The sequence below is a fragment of the Macaca thibetana genome, chromosome 9 (assembly GCF_024542745.1).
Source record: "Macaca thibetana thibetana isolate TM-01 chromosome 9, ASM2454274v1, whole genome shotgun sequence".
In the NCBI taxonomy this organism is placed as follows: Eukaryota; Metazoa; Chordata; class Mammalia; order Primates; family Cercopithecidae; genus Macaca; species Macaca thibetana.
Window position 1 is genome coordinate 70,945,354 of NC_065586.1, and position 15,357 is coordinate 70,960,710.

The window sequence follows — 15,357 nt, forward strand, 5'->3', positions numbered from 1 at the left end:
TTTTGCTCTGACTTCTGAGCTGCAAGAGTTATGGGAACCACTCCCAGATTTGGAACTGCTTTCAAAGAAGCGAGGGCTTCTTACACAGCCCCACTTCCGGGTGACAATTTCATATTCCTGTGAGGGGCCCAGGGAACAGAGATGGACGTGTCTGAAATACGGGGGTGGAGAGAGGAAGTTCAGGAAAGGGGCTAGGGCAACCAGGCTGCTTGTCAAACAAGTGGAGGAGGCGTAGGGGGAAAAAGTCATTTGGTGTTTCTCTTTCTCTCTCCTGAGCGCCTTTTCCAGGAGCTACTCCTATTACTCTTGAAGAGGGATGGTCACTCTAACAAGATACTTCCTTTCTGTGCATAAAGGCCCCACAAGTGGCCCGACCCTCTTGGGGCCTGGGCTTGGAGGATTTCCTGCACTGATCATGGAGTCCCATTGCTTTCTCCCCCCTGCCCTGGCTTTAGTTAGAGTTATCCTGGAGTCATAGAATAGGGCAGAGTTGACTGGTCACCATGGGATTGTACCCTCCTTGCAAGTCTTACTGTGCTCAGTGTCTTGATTGACTCTATCTCCTCGGGCTGAGTGGAGACAGAAAACTGGACCTGCATTGGCAACCTCTCGGCCCTGGCCTGCAGCTGTTCTGTGCTGGGCCTGGGGAGGCCAGGGACACCTATCTGCTGACTGACACAGGGAAGGGAGTAAACACTGGGAAGGGAGATCCTGAACCCTTCTCTTGTGATCCCACCTATAGGCTAAGCAGGTAGCCACCCATACAAAAGTGCAGAAAGGTAGGGCAACTGCATAATTTATCATTTCCATAGGGTCGCTTCTGAGAGTGAAAAGGGGCACTAAATAGTTATGTTTGGGCAACAGTCAAGAACTGGGCACCTTGATTTCAACTCAATCAGCAGACATTTCCTAAGCAGCTCTGTAACAGGCCTATCCCTTCCATAACTGGATACAGACATGTCAACAAGTAACGACAAGACTGAGTTAGGTGGAACTCTAATAATGGAAACAGGTCTAAGGCAACAAAAATAGGGTGAGGTTACTCTCTGGGGGCAGGGGTTGGGGAGTAGTCGGGAAGCCTTCAAAGCAAGGGACTTTGTAAGATAAATGTTTCACAGGCATATAGATGAGAGAAGGGATTCTAGAAAGAGAACAGCAAATGTAAAGTCACAGATACCTGAAAATACACAGCATATGGGAAGGATTGGAAGAAAAGTGGCATTGATGGTGAGTAAAGTGTGAAGTAGGAGTGTCAGGACTCAGGCCAGCTGAATCCAGGTCGTGATGCCACAGCAACCGGCTTGGACGTACTTGTTAGAGCAGGAGCAGCAAACTGTGGCCCTCGGGCCAGTTCAGCCTGCTGCCTGTTTTTGTGAATCGAGTTTTATTGGAACACAGCTGAGCTCATTGATTAGGTACCATCTATGGCTGCTTTCACACAATAACAACAGAGTTGAGTAGTTGCAACAGAAAGCAACTGTAGGGCCCACAAAGCCTGAAATTTCTACTATTTGTTTCTTTATAGACAAAGGTTGGCAAGCCTTGGCTGGCTAAGAGCCATGGTGGAAACATTGAAGGACTTTAAGTAATGATGTAACTATATCTCTGATTTAGAAAGATCTCACCATGTCAGATGGGCAATAGACTGGGGAAGGAAGGAAGGTGGGAGGCTACTGTGACAGGCTTTGATTCATGCAACCAACCTTTTCTGAGGGCCCACTCTATGCCAGACACTGTGCCAGACTGGAATGCAGAGATGAGAACACAATCCACTCCTTATGACCACTGCAAACAAGAAAAGTTAAGAGCCTGGACCAAGGCAGTAGAAATGAAGATGGATGGGAGGGGATAGACCAGGGAGAGGTTTAGAGAGGTAGAGTGAGAGATTCTGGGGCTCCAGGTTTGAGACCAGATGGTTGGCAGTATCCTTCCCTGAGGTGGGGACACTCAAGGAGAAGCAGGGTTGCTTCCACTTCACTTCCCCTTAGCCTCTTTGAACTCACTGCACTTGCCCTATGAGATGAAGTTCTTAAGGTATTTCTAGAGATAGAGAGGTTTTAACTGGATTTAGATTTATCTGAGACAGACACCTGAACAAAAACTTACTTAACCAAGTGTTGCCATCTTAATTCATTGTCACTTAGAAAAGAGCGAAGCCCCTCATGAATTTGAAGGAAAAGGTCCTGCACGGGCCCATGGAATACCCCCGCTATAGCTGCTCCCCTGAGCTGACAGGTGGAAGGGACTGACTTCCTCATGCTGGTAACCCCCATAAGGTCCTCCACAAATGTACACTGGATGAAAGTCTGAGACCAAATCACTGACAGTCTTGGCAAATAAAGATGGCACACTCAAGGGCTTCAATCGGAGACTGTTTAGTAAGGGGCTCTGAATAGACATGTGGGCAGGTGAGTGGAGCAACGAAGACGGAATGAGGCAGCCAGAGAGAAACCATTCCCTCTTCTAAGCTTGAAGGAGAGGAAGCATCACCAAAACCAATGTGAGTCAAAGCCATGAGACAGAGACCAACCAGAGAGATCTGGGGCTGTAAGTAACTCCAGCCACTGCTAAAACCATGACCCAGCGTAGAGCAACAGAGGTATAGAAGGGGTAGGAGGAGGCGTAAACACGCCAGCTCTCACTCCTACCCTCTCATCTGCTGGTATCATCCATTGGCTGCACTCATCAGGCCCCCAGTGGTGGACCCAGATAATGCAGCAAGTGGGGCCATCTTCCTCCGTAACAGAGCCTGAAAGAGAAGAGCCTTTTTATGATTCCTTGTAGTTTTGCCAAGCTTGGTGTGGTCACACTTTCACTATTGAATTGTTAGTAGCATTACTGAAGTACTTGGACAACACATCATTATTTAGATAAATAAATATTTATTGGTTGCATATTCTTGCAAGCAGTTCTGGAGTACCTAAGAAGTGCCAGGTACTTTACCATGAGTCACATACAGAGATGGCCAGAGGGCCTTGCAAAGATATTGCCATCTGTGAGCATCCTTGTACACAAAGCTTTTGAGTATTCCAGCAGCATAGATTACTGGAAGTGGAATCCTGGGCCAGGGAGAATTCATAGTTTACATTTGTTAGACATTCACGAATCACCTTTCTAAAAGGGCCGATGTACACTCTACAAGTATTTGAGCATGTATTTTTTTTTTTTTTTGCCATACCTTCTCTTGGTCCCTGGTGAGGTTAAGCATCTTTTCATATGTTTTTTGGTTCTTTGTAACTTTTCTTTTGTGAAACACAGTGGTTTAGAGCTTGGTGTCTGAAATCAGACTGTTAGGTGTATTCAAACTCTATCTTTGCCACTCATGAGCTATGTGATCTTGAGCAAGTTGTTTAACACTTCAGTACTCCCATTCCTCATGTGTAACATGAGGATAGCGTCATTAGCTACTCTTTGGGGTTTTGCAGACTAAGTACTTAGACAGTGCCTGGCACAGGGTGAACTTGATGTAAGGGTTGGCTATTGTAATATTTGACCATGTCTTTTTGCCTGTTTTTCTCTCCTGGTGATGTTAAAGTGTGACCAGAGTTAAAGACTACCAGGCAAAAAACAGCCTGTTTCTGTGGCTCTTGTTGTGTGTGTGTGGTGTGTGTGTGTGTGTGTATATATATATATATTTCTGAAATGTCTTCTGGTTCCCGTGTCATGATGTGCACTCAGATGAAAACATTTCACTTTCCTACCTGGATCACAGACAAGTGTGTGTGCTGATGAGTGGAGGGTCATGTGAGCGCTTTGGCTCTCCTGGCACCTCTGGAATTCTGAGCTGTTGGAATTTGACCAGAGGTTTCCCCAGAGTAAGTTTGCTCCAGGGAGTGACAGCTGCCCCTGTGCCTTGTTCAGGTCCTTGAGCAAGCCTAGAGGTCCTTGAGCCTTTGCTCTGGCGGCCACCAGATGGAACTGCTGGAGCTCCAGGCTGTAGGAGGCCAGGTGCTCTGCACTCTTACTTGCAGCGGACTGAGGGCTGTGGTTGTGGCTGCCTGAGCTATTGCTGCCATCGGGGAGATCACACGCCCACAAGGGGAATGCCTCAAGTGAATGAAAAAAAAAAATTAAAGGAAGAAAAGAAAAGCTGCTTCCTTTATAGGCCAACCTCACAGTTACGCAACTCTGACTGTACATTTTCAGACTTTCCATGCAAGTGAAGGTCACCTTAAGATAGATTGAAAAGCATGTATCATAGTCATAGGAAAGTTCAAGAGTGTGAGGGTGTCTGAGGCATTACTTGGTGGTGAATGCGTGTGTAGATTTCCTATACTGAGACAGAGGCTTACATGGGCAACGGAAGGAAGTTGCTGCTGGGCCACCAGCAAGGCCAGCATGAGAACCACCAGTGCTGTCCTTAATTGATGCCAAGGATTGTCCAACGTGTTAACATTAATTCTCATACTAATACAGCAAGGAAGATATTATTAGCCTAATTTTATTGATGAGGAAATGAAAATCAGAAAGCTTAACTATTAGACCCATCAGCTAGAAAGCAACGAGGCACATTTTTGAAAACAGATCTTTCTGATGTCAAAGTTCACGTTCTGTCCACTGCCCAATGCATAGAGTTGCAGAATTTAGAATTTAAAGGGACTTTAGAATTCACAACTTCTCTGTGCCCAAGATCACAAAGTTTGTGGCAACCTTGGAAATAGAATCTTCATCTCTTATTTTTTGTTTGTTTTTGTTCTTTAGGGGTTTTTTTGTTTTTGTTTTTGTTTTTGTTTTTGAGACGGAGTCTCGCTCTCTTGCCCGGGCTGGAGTGCAGTGGCCAGATCTCAGCTCACTGCAAGCTCCGCCTCCCAGGTTCACACCATTCTCCTGCCTCAGCCTCCGGAGTAGCTGGGACTACAGGCTCCCGCCACCACGCCCGGCTAGGTTTTTGTATTTTTTAGTGGAGACGGGGTTTCACCGTGTTAGCCAGGATAGTCTCGATTTCCTGACCTCGTGATCCGCCCGTCTCGGCCTCCCAAAGTGCTGGGATTACAGGCTTGCGCCACCACGCCCGGCCTTTTTTGTTTTTTTGTTTTTTTGGTTTTTTTTGAGACAGTCTCGCTGTGTTGCCCAGGCTGGAGTGCAGTGGTGCGATCTCGGCTCGTTGCAACCTCCACCTTCTGGGTTTGAGTGATTCTACCTCACCCTCCCGAGTAGCTGGGATTACAGGTGTGTGCCACCATGCCTGGCTAATTTTTGTATTTTTAGTAGAGACAAAGTTTCACTACATTGGCCAGGCTGGTCTGGAACTCCTGTCCTCAAGTGATCTGCCCACCTTGGCCTCCCAAAGTGCTGGGATTATAGGCATGAGCCACTGAAACTGGCCAAGAATCTTCTACCTCTGATTCACATGCAGGCATACCCTGTTTCATTGCACTTTGTCTTACTGTGCTTTACAGATACTGTGTTTTTTAACAAATTGGAGATTTGTGGCAATCCTGCAATAAGCAAGCCTACTGGCATCATTTTTTCCAACAACATGAGCTCACTGCATGTCTCTGTGTCACATTTTGGTAATTCTCACAACGCTTCAAACTTTTCATTATTATTATATGTTATGGTGATCTGTGATCAGTGATCTTTTATGTCACTGTGTTACTATCGTAATTGTTTTGGACCACTGCAAATCTTGCCCGTATAAAATGGTGAACTTAATCGATAAATATGGTGTGTGTTCTGACTGCTCCATCGACTGGCAGTTTTCCTACCTATCTTTCTCTCTTTGGGCCTCCCTATTTCCTGAAACACAAAAATATTGAAATTTGGCTAATTACTAGCCATATAGTAGCCTCTAAGTGTTCAAGTGAAAGGAAATGTCATGTGTCTCTCACTTGAAATCAAAAGCTAGAAATGATTAAGCTTAGTGAGGAAGGCATGTTGAAAACCAAGATAAACCAAAAGCTAGGCCTTTTGTGCCAGTTAGCCAGGTCACCAATGCAAAGGAAAAGTTCTTGAAGAAAATTAAAAATTATTCTCTAGTGAACACATGAGTGATAAGAAAGCAAGACATCCTTATCACTGATATGGACAAAGTTTTAATGGTCTGGATAGAAGATCAGACCAGCCAACATTTCCTTAAACCAAAGCCTAATCCAGAGTGAGGTCCTAACTCTCTTTAATTCTGCAAAGGCTGAGAGAGGTAAGAAAACTGCAGAAGAAGAGTTAGAAGTCAGCAGAGGTTGGTTCATGAGGTTTTAAGGAAAGAAGCCATCTCCATAACATAAACATGCAAGGTGTAGCAACAAGTGCAGATATAGAAGCTGCAGGAAGTTATCCAGAAGATCTAGGTAAGATCATTAATAAAAGTGGCTTCACTTGCCAACATATTTTCAATGTACACAAAATAGCCTTAGATTGGAAGTGGATGACAAGTAGGACTGTCATAGCTACAGAGAAGTCAATGCCTGGCTTCAAGGCTTCAAAGGACAAGCTGACTTTCTTGTTAGGGGCTAACATAGCTGGTGACTTTAAGTTGAAGCAAAGCTTATTTACCATTCTGAAAATTTTAGGGCTATTAAGAATTATACTAAATCTACTCTGCCTGTGCTCTATAAATGGAACAACAAAACCTGGATGATGGCACATCTGTTTACAGCATGGTTTACTAAATATTTGAAGCCCACTATTGAGTCCTACTGCTCAGAAATAAAGATTCTTTTCAAAATATTACTGTTCATTGACAATGCACCTGGTCACCCAAGAGCTCTAATGGAAAAGTCCAAGGAGATGAATGTTGTTTTCATCTGTGATAATACAGCATCCATTCTGCAGCCCATGGATCAAGGAAAAATTTTGACTCTCAAGCCTTATTAGTTAAGAAATATATTTCATAAGGCTATAGCTGCCATATATAGTGATTCCTCTGATGGATCTAGGCAAAGTAAATTGAAAACCTATGGAAAAGATTTTAGGAACTCTTGCAAAGTGCTCTGGGGATAGCATAGTGAAAAATGGAGTCAAAGACACTGCCCGCATGAAGCTAATAGTCTAGTAGGGAGCATCCTCATTAGATACGTAATTACATGGCCAATTAATTCATCATAATTATGTTAAATGCAATGAAGGAACAAGGTGGGGTCTAGGAGCACAAACAGCGGAAAGGCCTGGACTCCCTAGAGGAAGCTGCATTTCATCTGAGACCCGAGAGACAGTATGAGTTAGCTGGTAACTGGACTCAGACAAAGGAAGTCCCATGTTCCAAGGCCGTGAGCCTGCCAGTGGCAATATAGCAAAGGATTTGGAGGAGGGCCTGAGAGGGTGTGAGGAGCTTGACTGGACAGCTTCAACCACATAGACGTCCACCACAGAATTATTTACAAGAGTGAAAAACTAAAAGGATGAAACAAAACTAGATTCCTAAATGTCAAAAATAAAGAATTGGTTAAATAAATTATGGTGCATCCATTCAAAAGAATGAAGAAATCCTACAAAACCTCCTGTATCATAGAAGACTATCTCATGATAAAAAGATGCATTACACAGTATATTGTTTCATGAACAAAAGTTACAAAACTGTATACACTGTGTAATTCTATTTTTATTCAAGAAGAATAGTATGTACAGGCACAGAAACACCTGGGAGCAGAGAAGCCAACATGTTGACAGTGGTTACTTCTGGGTGGTGGGATAACACTTATCTCTTGCTTATCTACACTTTTACGATGACCTTACACACACACTGCCTATGGTGCTTTTGCAACAAGAATCTTTTTCTGAAAGGTGTACTATATTGGCAGTTTGATGTAGGGTTGGAGCTCAGGGGCCCTTGGGTTGGGCAGATGGGTTTGGCTCTACCTATCATAACCCTGAAACTCTGCATACATTTTTGTGAGCCTGACTTGCCTATCTGCAAATGCATGGTGGTTGCCATGAGGATTAAATGAAATAATCCCTAGAAAGTCTGTGCCTAGCACAGAGTCTGGCCCATCAGTAATAGCTCCACAATGTTAACCAGTAATATTGAAAAGAAATATAACCATTGTTTACAGACGTTTACCTGAGAAGTGATTCTTCTGGCTACTCAGTTTTGTATTTAGGACAGTGTCAGAAGAAGACAGCCACACTCTACAGTTGCGGTTACTCACGTTGAACCCATATGGACAGCAAAGAGGGGTGAGGACGAGGGCCTGGAAGCAGGCTGGGGCTGAGCAGAAGGGTTCCTAGGGCAAATCATGAGACAGACAGATTCCCTCCATGGCCCACACCTTATTCCCCTCCCTCCCCTCTCTCGCCCTCCCACCCTTTTCTCTCACCTTCCTCCCACCACTTCCTTGCTATTTTAGACTCTGAACTGTAAATTCCTTTGAGGGCAGAGGTTATGCATTAGACAGCTGTCCATCAGTTCCCTCACATGAAGCATCTGTTACTGAACCTGGTTTACAGCTACCCTCTTGGCTGTTATAAGCAGAGGGACCTATTGGAGACTTCCCCACTGGGTGGGGCATTAGAGGACAGTGCTAGTGATGGGAATGAAGGGGAAATGCAGACATAAGAGATATTTAAAGGGAAAATGAAAGGTCCTGGTGAAGGATGAAGAGAGCCCAAACTTTGCATCAAGCTTGCAATCCCAGCTCTAGTATTTTAAAGCTACTTTTAGCTTTATTCTCAGGCAAATTCTTTAACTTCTCTAAGCCTCTGTTTCCTCATTTGCAAAGGTAGACAATATTGTCTACCTCCTTGCTTGTTGTATTAAATGAGGTAAGGGGTGAAAATATCCAGCGTGGGACCTGGCATTCTATTTAGATCCATTTTCTTTTCCTCCCTCTGGGCTTTGAGAACATGGTTGCCAGAGGAATGGTGGACCCATTCAGAGACGTAGGGAAGTAGCAAACCAGCTTATTTCATGGGTAAAGAAGACTTTGACTTGGGGCATGTTGACTTTGGGGTGCTGTTAAATCCATCTGGCAACTTAATGAGGGATAGGTACCAGTTTCTAACCCACCTTCATAACTTATACCCATTGTTATGGGAGGATTAGAAGGAGATGGTGGCTTAGAAGGTGTGATGGTTAATACTGAATGGCAACTTGATTGAATTGAAGGATACAAAGTATTGATCCTGGGTGTGTCTGTCAGGGTGTTGCCAAAGGAGATTAACATTTGAGTCAGTGAGGGGGAAGTTGCCAGCATGCTGTGTAGGCTCTCTCACAAGTAAACTCAGGTGGATACAGGACAGGACATCCACAATCCACCACTATGGCCTTATCACACTGTCTTTTTCACCTCTTTTCTTCTTATTTCTGTTAGCTGCCTGAAGGGAAGCCCCAAGGAAAGCATATGGCACCGTGCCTTACACCTAACAGGTGTTCTGTCAACAAAAATGATGATTGTCCATTTGCCTATGAAGACAGAGAAAAGGGAGAAAGATTAGATTCAATAACTGGAGTTCCTTGTTTAAAGCCCAAAACTGGGCTGGCTGAGCTGGCTGCCGTGAAACTCAGCTATTTGGCCAAAGCAGCACACTTCAATCTAGATTATTTTCATGACACAGGTATTACCTAGAAGTTCAGGGAGATAAAGAGACAGCTTGTTCTTAGGAAAAAATCAAAAAACAAAAAAATCCCCTGAGTTTGAGAAAAAGTGGGAGAGGATTTAATGAAGGCACTTACATGTTGGACTGCAGCCTCCCATGAATGGAGCGGCATGAATTGCCCTGGGAGGCCTTTGGCAGGGCTTCCTTAAGACAGGGCACTGGCCCATCCATTCACACAATATTTATGCTCTTTAGACTTTAAAAGTATTTTTTGTAGTCAAAAGTGCTTCCACCCTCGACTTGCTGTGGATAATGATTGCTAACTAAATAAAATAAAGCTAAAAGCTTATTCTGCAGGTATGAACCCCTGCAGAAAACTATACTAGAACCTGACTGCTATGGACTGAATTGTGTCCCCCCAGAATTCATATATTGAAGTCCTAACCCCCAATATGACTGTATTTGTAGCAAGGGCCTATACAGAGCTAATTAAGGTTAAGTGAGGTCATAAGGTGGGGCCCTTATACAACACAATTAATGTCCTTATAAAAAGAGGAAGGGAGACCTCTCTCCATCAAGGGAGGACACAGAAAGAATACAGATTCCTGAAAGCCAGGAAGAGAGCTCTCAGCAGAAACTGAACTGGCCAGCACCTTGACCTTGAACTTCCCAGGCTCCAGAACTGTGAGAGAATAAATTTCGGTTGTTTAAGCCACTCAGTTGATGGTATTTGGTTATGGCAGCCCCAGCTAATACGCTCATTCTAGCCCCATCCCAGCGGCCCATGCTGAAGTCCCAGAAGCAGTGTTAGCAAAATGAATCTTATACTAGAGCAGAGCTTTCTCATCTAAAAGTTTTATGATGTTTTTCATCACAGCTAAGAGGGAGAATTTGGTCAAGAACTGTTATGCCCATCCCAGAATCAGTGAGCCAAGGTCCCCTAGCATGTAGCCCAATGCCTGGCTCATAGTATAAGCTCAAGAAGTGTTTGGTGGCTGTAACTTTGGAACATCCCAAGTCTAGATTGGAGGTATCTTACCTCCTTTTCCTGGGCTCTTCGGCACTGCCTTTTCTCTAATGTCACTTAATAGGTGCTAAGAAAGTGCCTCTCAAAGCTACCTACAATTATAATCTGGGTTCAAATTCCTAACTGAGTGATCTTGGGCGAGTTAAAAGTCTTGGTTTGGGCTCCTCCAGAAAAGTTCAGATCCAAGTAGGTTATTTGGGAGTAACAGGAAACACTAGTGTGGTGGTAGGAAGAAGACAGGGAAAGAAAGGCAGATGATGGAGTTGCATTGTCAAGAAAGCTGCCACTGTGGACCACTGAAGCTTATCCCACGGGGGACTGTGGAAGCCAGCATAGAGCACATGCCTCAGAATCAAATCCCATCCTGCCACCAGAGGGCAAGGGAGCCGGGGCATTTATACACCAACTCCTGCCAATTATTTGGTGATAGCTGCTCCTAGAGGAAATCTATTCCCCAATACATCCGGCTTGCTGCGTGCAAGAACACACCAGGCTCCAGAGGCCAGTGGAAGCTCTCGGGCCAAGATCCTGCATTTGGAAGATGAACTGGTAGGTGCTGAAATGATGAGGGCCAAAAAGATGTGGGTGGGGCACACACAGCATCTGCTATCTATAAAAGGAAGTCTAGTACCCTATTCCATTAAATGAGTTTGTAGTCGTAACATACTTGGAACAGTCTATGGTATATAAATGCTATAAGCGTGTGTGGCTGATAGTATTTTTCATATGGGGACACAGTAATTTTCTGGTCCCATGTGCTCTGCTAGAACCTTGCCACTCGCTATTCTGGGAGGAGTCTGTTTCCTCTCCCCTTGGACCCAGAAGGACTTTGTGACTTCCCTGATGCACAGTTTGTTGTAGAAGTTAAGCTGCTGGTTTTTACCAGTAGGTCATGTAAGCTGATAAGGACCCACCTGCTTTTGTCTCTTTCTCTCTCTCTCTCTCTCTCTCTCTCTCTGTGTGTGTGTGTGTGTGTGTGTGTGTGTGTGGAGAGAGATAGAGATAGATAAAACACACACACACACACACACCCTCTTGGGAGTCCTATTCCTGAAGCCACCATGCTTCAGAGATCACATGAAGAGACAATGTAGGAATAGAGAAGTCCAAGAAGCCTCAGCTGTTGAAGTCCCCAGTGAAGTGTCACCTTGGGTATAAATGTGTATACATTTAGTGATGATACCTTTGATATGACCCTAGCCACAGCCACCTAATAATGACTGCAACCACCAGAGAGAACCTGAGCTACATCTGCCCGATTACTCTCAACCTGAATTCCTGATCCACAGAAACCTGGAGAGATAATAAATAATGATTGTTATTCTAAGATGCTACATTTTGAGGTAACTTCTGATGTAGCCATAGTAACTGGAATAGTGCCTGATAAGTAAAATAAATATAATCTCACCTCCTCAACTTATAGGCCCTTCTCAGATATGAAATGAAATCCAACATTACATGTTGGACTGCAGCCTCCCATGAATGGAGCGGCATGAATTGCCCTGGGAGGCCTTTGGCAGGGCTTCCTTTTCATCACAGCTAAGAGGGAGAATTTGGTCAAGAACTGTTATGTCCATCCCAGAATCAGTGAGCCAAGGTCCCCTAGCATGTAGCCCAATGCCTGGCTCATAGTATAAGCTCAAGAAGTGTTTGGTGGCTGTAACTTTGGAACATCCCAAGTCTAGATTGGAGGTATCTTACCTCCAATTTTAAGCAGGTGGGTCTAGCTCAAGCTAATGTTCTAACAATCAGATCTTGACAAGATTAGACTTTGCAATATGCAGAGGGTTTAGTTCTGGACTGGACATTGTGGTGCTTCCTCAGTGTTCATTTTGATCATCTTCCATTCAAGGTTGCCCTGGATATCTGGTCACTCATCCCTGCCTCCAGCAGGAGGCCCTGAATGGTCCAAGCCGTTAGGAAAATTCAAGCATCTTGCCACAGTGATTGGACCACACAAGTGAAGCATAGCCAGTCAGTGGTTGACTTTCCCCTAGGACTGGTTAGGAACGGAATAATCAGCACCACATCTGGGGCTGTTGCTGAAAAATCTAGGGCATAAAGGCATTCTTTCTCCAGGAAATGTTGGAGTCAGACATGCATGCCGGAACCACTGCAATGATTTTGCTATCATGAGGGAAACCAGCCTGAGGATGGAATCAACACACAAAAGAGGCAAGACGAAGAGAATTACAGAGAAATGAATCTAGAGCCTTGACAAAATCATGCTTAAATCCCAGAGTACATCTACATTTTCAGATATGGGAGCCAGATGTTGCTTTCATTGTTTAAACCGTCTTAATATGGATATACTATTACTTGGAACCAAATGCATCATAATTAATTCTGGTACCAATACATCAGATATTGTCACAAAACCTAATCCACTCCTGTTCTGCAGAGTTAGAAAAGAGGATCAATGTGTAATCTAAATAAACCTTTTCCAGCACTTTCTTTGGACATTTTTGTATGAAACCTTGAGTTTTGCCAAGAAAATAACTACCATTTTCCTGGCTATATCTTTGATATAAATGTGCATACATTTAGTGGGTGTATTAATTTCCTAGGGGCTACTGTAAACAAAGTACCACAAATTGGGTGGCTTAGAACAACAGAAGTTTATTATCTCACTGTTTTGGAGACCGAAGTCCGAGATCAAGGTGTCCACAGGACCAGGCTCCCTCTGAAAGCTCCAGGGAAGGATCTATTCCAGGGCTCCCTGAGCTCCCAGTAGCCTCAGGCATTCCTTGGTTGGTCGATGGGTGTGTTCTCCATGTCTCTATGCATGTCTTCCCTCTATGTGTCCATCTCTGTGTCCAAATTTCCTCTTTTCACAGTACATGAGTCATATTGGCTTAGGGCCTATTGTAACACCCCTAGTTTAACTTGATTACTTTTTTAACATCCCTATTACCAAACATGGCCACATTCTGAGGTACTGGGGGTTAGAATTTTAGTAATATCTTTTGCCGGAGGAGAGGAGGATGCAATTCAGCCCACGACAGTACGGTAGAGGAAGTGGACAAGGAGGGTGTACATGAGGAGGAGAAGACATCAAATACAGGAACGTTAAAAAAAAACTTACCAATCGCACAATTTTGGAGTTGTCCAAGTGTAAGAAGGCCGATATTCCTGCTTTGACTTGTAGAGACTGGGGTTCCTGACTGAAGACACTTTCTCTGCAGAGAGATGGGGATAGAGATGAACACAGAGCCTGTGTTGCCTCTTTTTTCTAGCCTAGATGTTTTCCTTACAACAATTTCTGTTTTGTTGCGTGGTTTCTTTCTTTCTTTCTTTCTTTTTTGAGGGAATACACACAAAGCTTTGACTTATATTATTCTCATTGCATCCAACTGAATGAAATTTATGAAGCCTCTTGCACAGTGTATTCATTGTTTGGGTTGGGATAATTGAAGTGTCAGGAATATTTGCTTATTGAAAACAACTCAGGACGGCCCTGTGCACCCAACTGGACCAGGGCCACAAGACATGCCACATTCTGGACAGCTGTGTCCTATTGTCTTTTACAGCAGGGGCACCTTCCCAGGTAGATTAATTTCACACCTGGGAATGAGCAGTGGGTTAAGTGGGCATTATTTCTAGTGTGGACTTCACAATTCACTCACTGTGTGACTTCGAATAAATCATTTAATGTCTCTGGACTTCAGAGTTTAAGGGACATAAATAACATGGTGTTTTCTACCTCATAGGGATACTATGTAGCTCAAAAAGGAGAATCTATATGAAATACTTTAGAAATCATAAAATGCCATCCAAATGTGTATCATTTACAATAAAAAGTAATCATGTCTACTTCTGCTTAAAGTAGAACTTTGAACTAGGGAAGAAAATGGGCCAATGTTCTCATTATTCACCATTTTCTCCCCAAGATCCATCCTCCACACTTTTCTGACCTGCTCTGTACCTTGGGAGACTGAGCACTGCAGATTGCACTGGCTAGACTTCATTGTCTTGTGGCTTCTGGGTGGTTTGGCTAATGAGAAGTGCTTATAGGAAATAGGGAGGTGGGAGGAGAGAAACATTGGGGTATTTATTCATTTTACTCTTCTGGGTAGTAGCTGTGTTCTCCTATAGCCACCACTCCGATTGGGCAACTGGTTCTACGCCTTTGGCCCTCTTTAGGCTTCAAGTAACTCCATTCCCTCTGCTCCCCTTCAGGATGAAGAGGATGACAGTGTATGAATGTGGCTGGTCCTCGGTGCCTGACTCTGCAAATGGCCTCTGCATCATCACTCTTCAACACTTTGAATGCGCCGTCTGATTCTCAAGGGACCCTGACACAGGCAGCATCATGACCACGATGTGGGCGATAGCTCAACTCTTTCTGAGGGAATCCTCCCTCTTTTTGGGAATGGTCTGAGTTTTTTCTTTTCTTTAGCCATTGAGCAGGTCTGCAATGTGGTGTTTCTCTTGTAGAAACAAGCACCAGTGGATCAGGAAGAGCTATAAGGATTGGAGGTCTTCACTGTCTTCCATCAGCAATTCGAAGGTTTCATTAGGTTTCCCAGGAGGCCAGGCCTCTGTTCTTTCTCTGGTACCTCCTGCCCCTCCTATATTCAGGCATTTTCCGAGTTCAGTCTGCCCTTCTCTGGAGGTTACCCCCGATCTTTCGTCTGCCCTCATCTCTTGCCTGTGCCTTCAGGGCTCCTCAGTGACTCTCCATGCAGAACACAGCCTCTTTTCTCTTTCCCACACCCCAGCCCCGGCTTTCCTATTTCTGTTCATGCTGCCCAGGCTTGGAATTCCAGCTCATCTCACACACCTTTAGTCACTCCTTTTGTGCAAGCAGGCACCAAGAGCATTGCTTTCTCCCTTCCCACGAGTCCCTGCAGCCCTCC

General features: G+C 44.3%; 2 protein-coding genes across 2 annotated transcripts in view; both read right to left on the minus strand.

Annotated features, from left to right (window-relative positions):
- The window catches only part of NRBF2 (nuclear receptor binding factor 2), a 1,206,382-nt gene that overhangs the window by 458,649 nt on the left and 732,376 nt on the right, over positions 1-15,357 (minus strand). The window lies entirely within an intron of this gene.
- LOC126962262 (talanin) overlaps positions 9,242-15,357 on the minus strand; it is a 46,239-nt gene continuing 40,123 nt past the window's right edge. Inside the window, 3 exon segments of the mRNA XM_050803131.1 lie at positions 9,242-9,317; positions 11,108-11,122; positions 13,580-13,649. Of these exon segments, the coding sequence (XP_050659088.1) occupies positions 9,242-9,317; positions 11,108-11,122; positions 13,580-13,649 (161 nt within the window).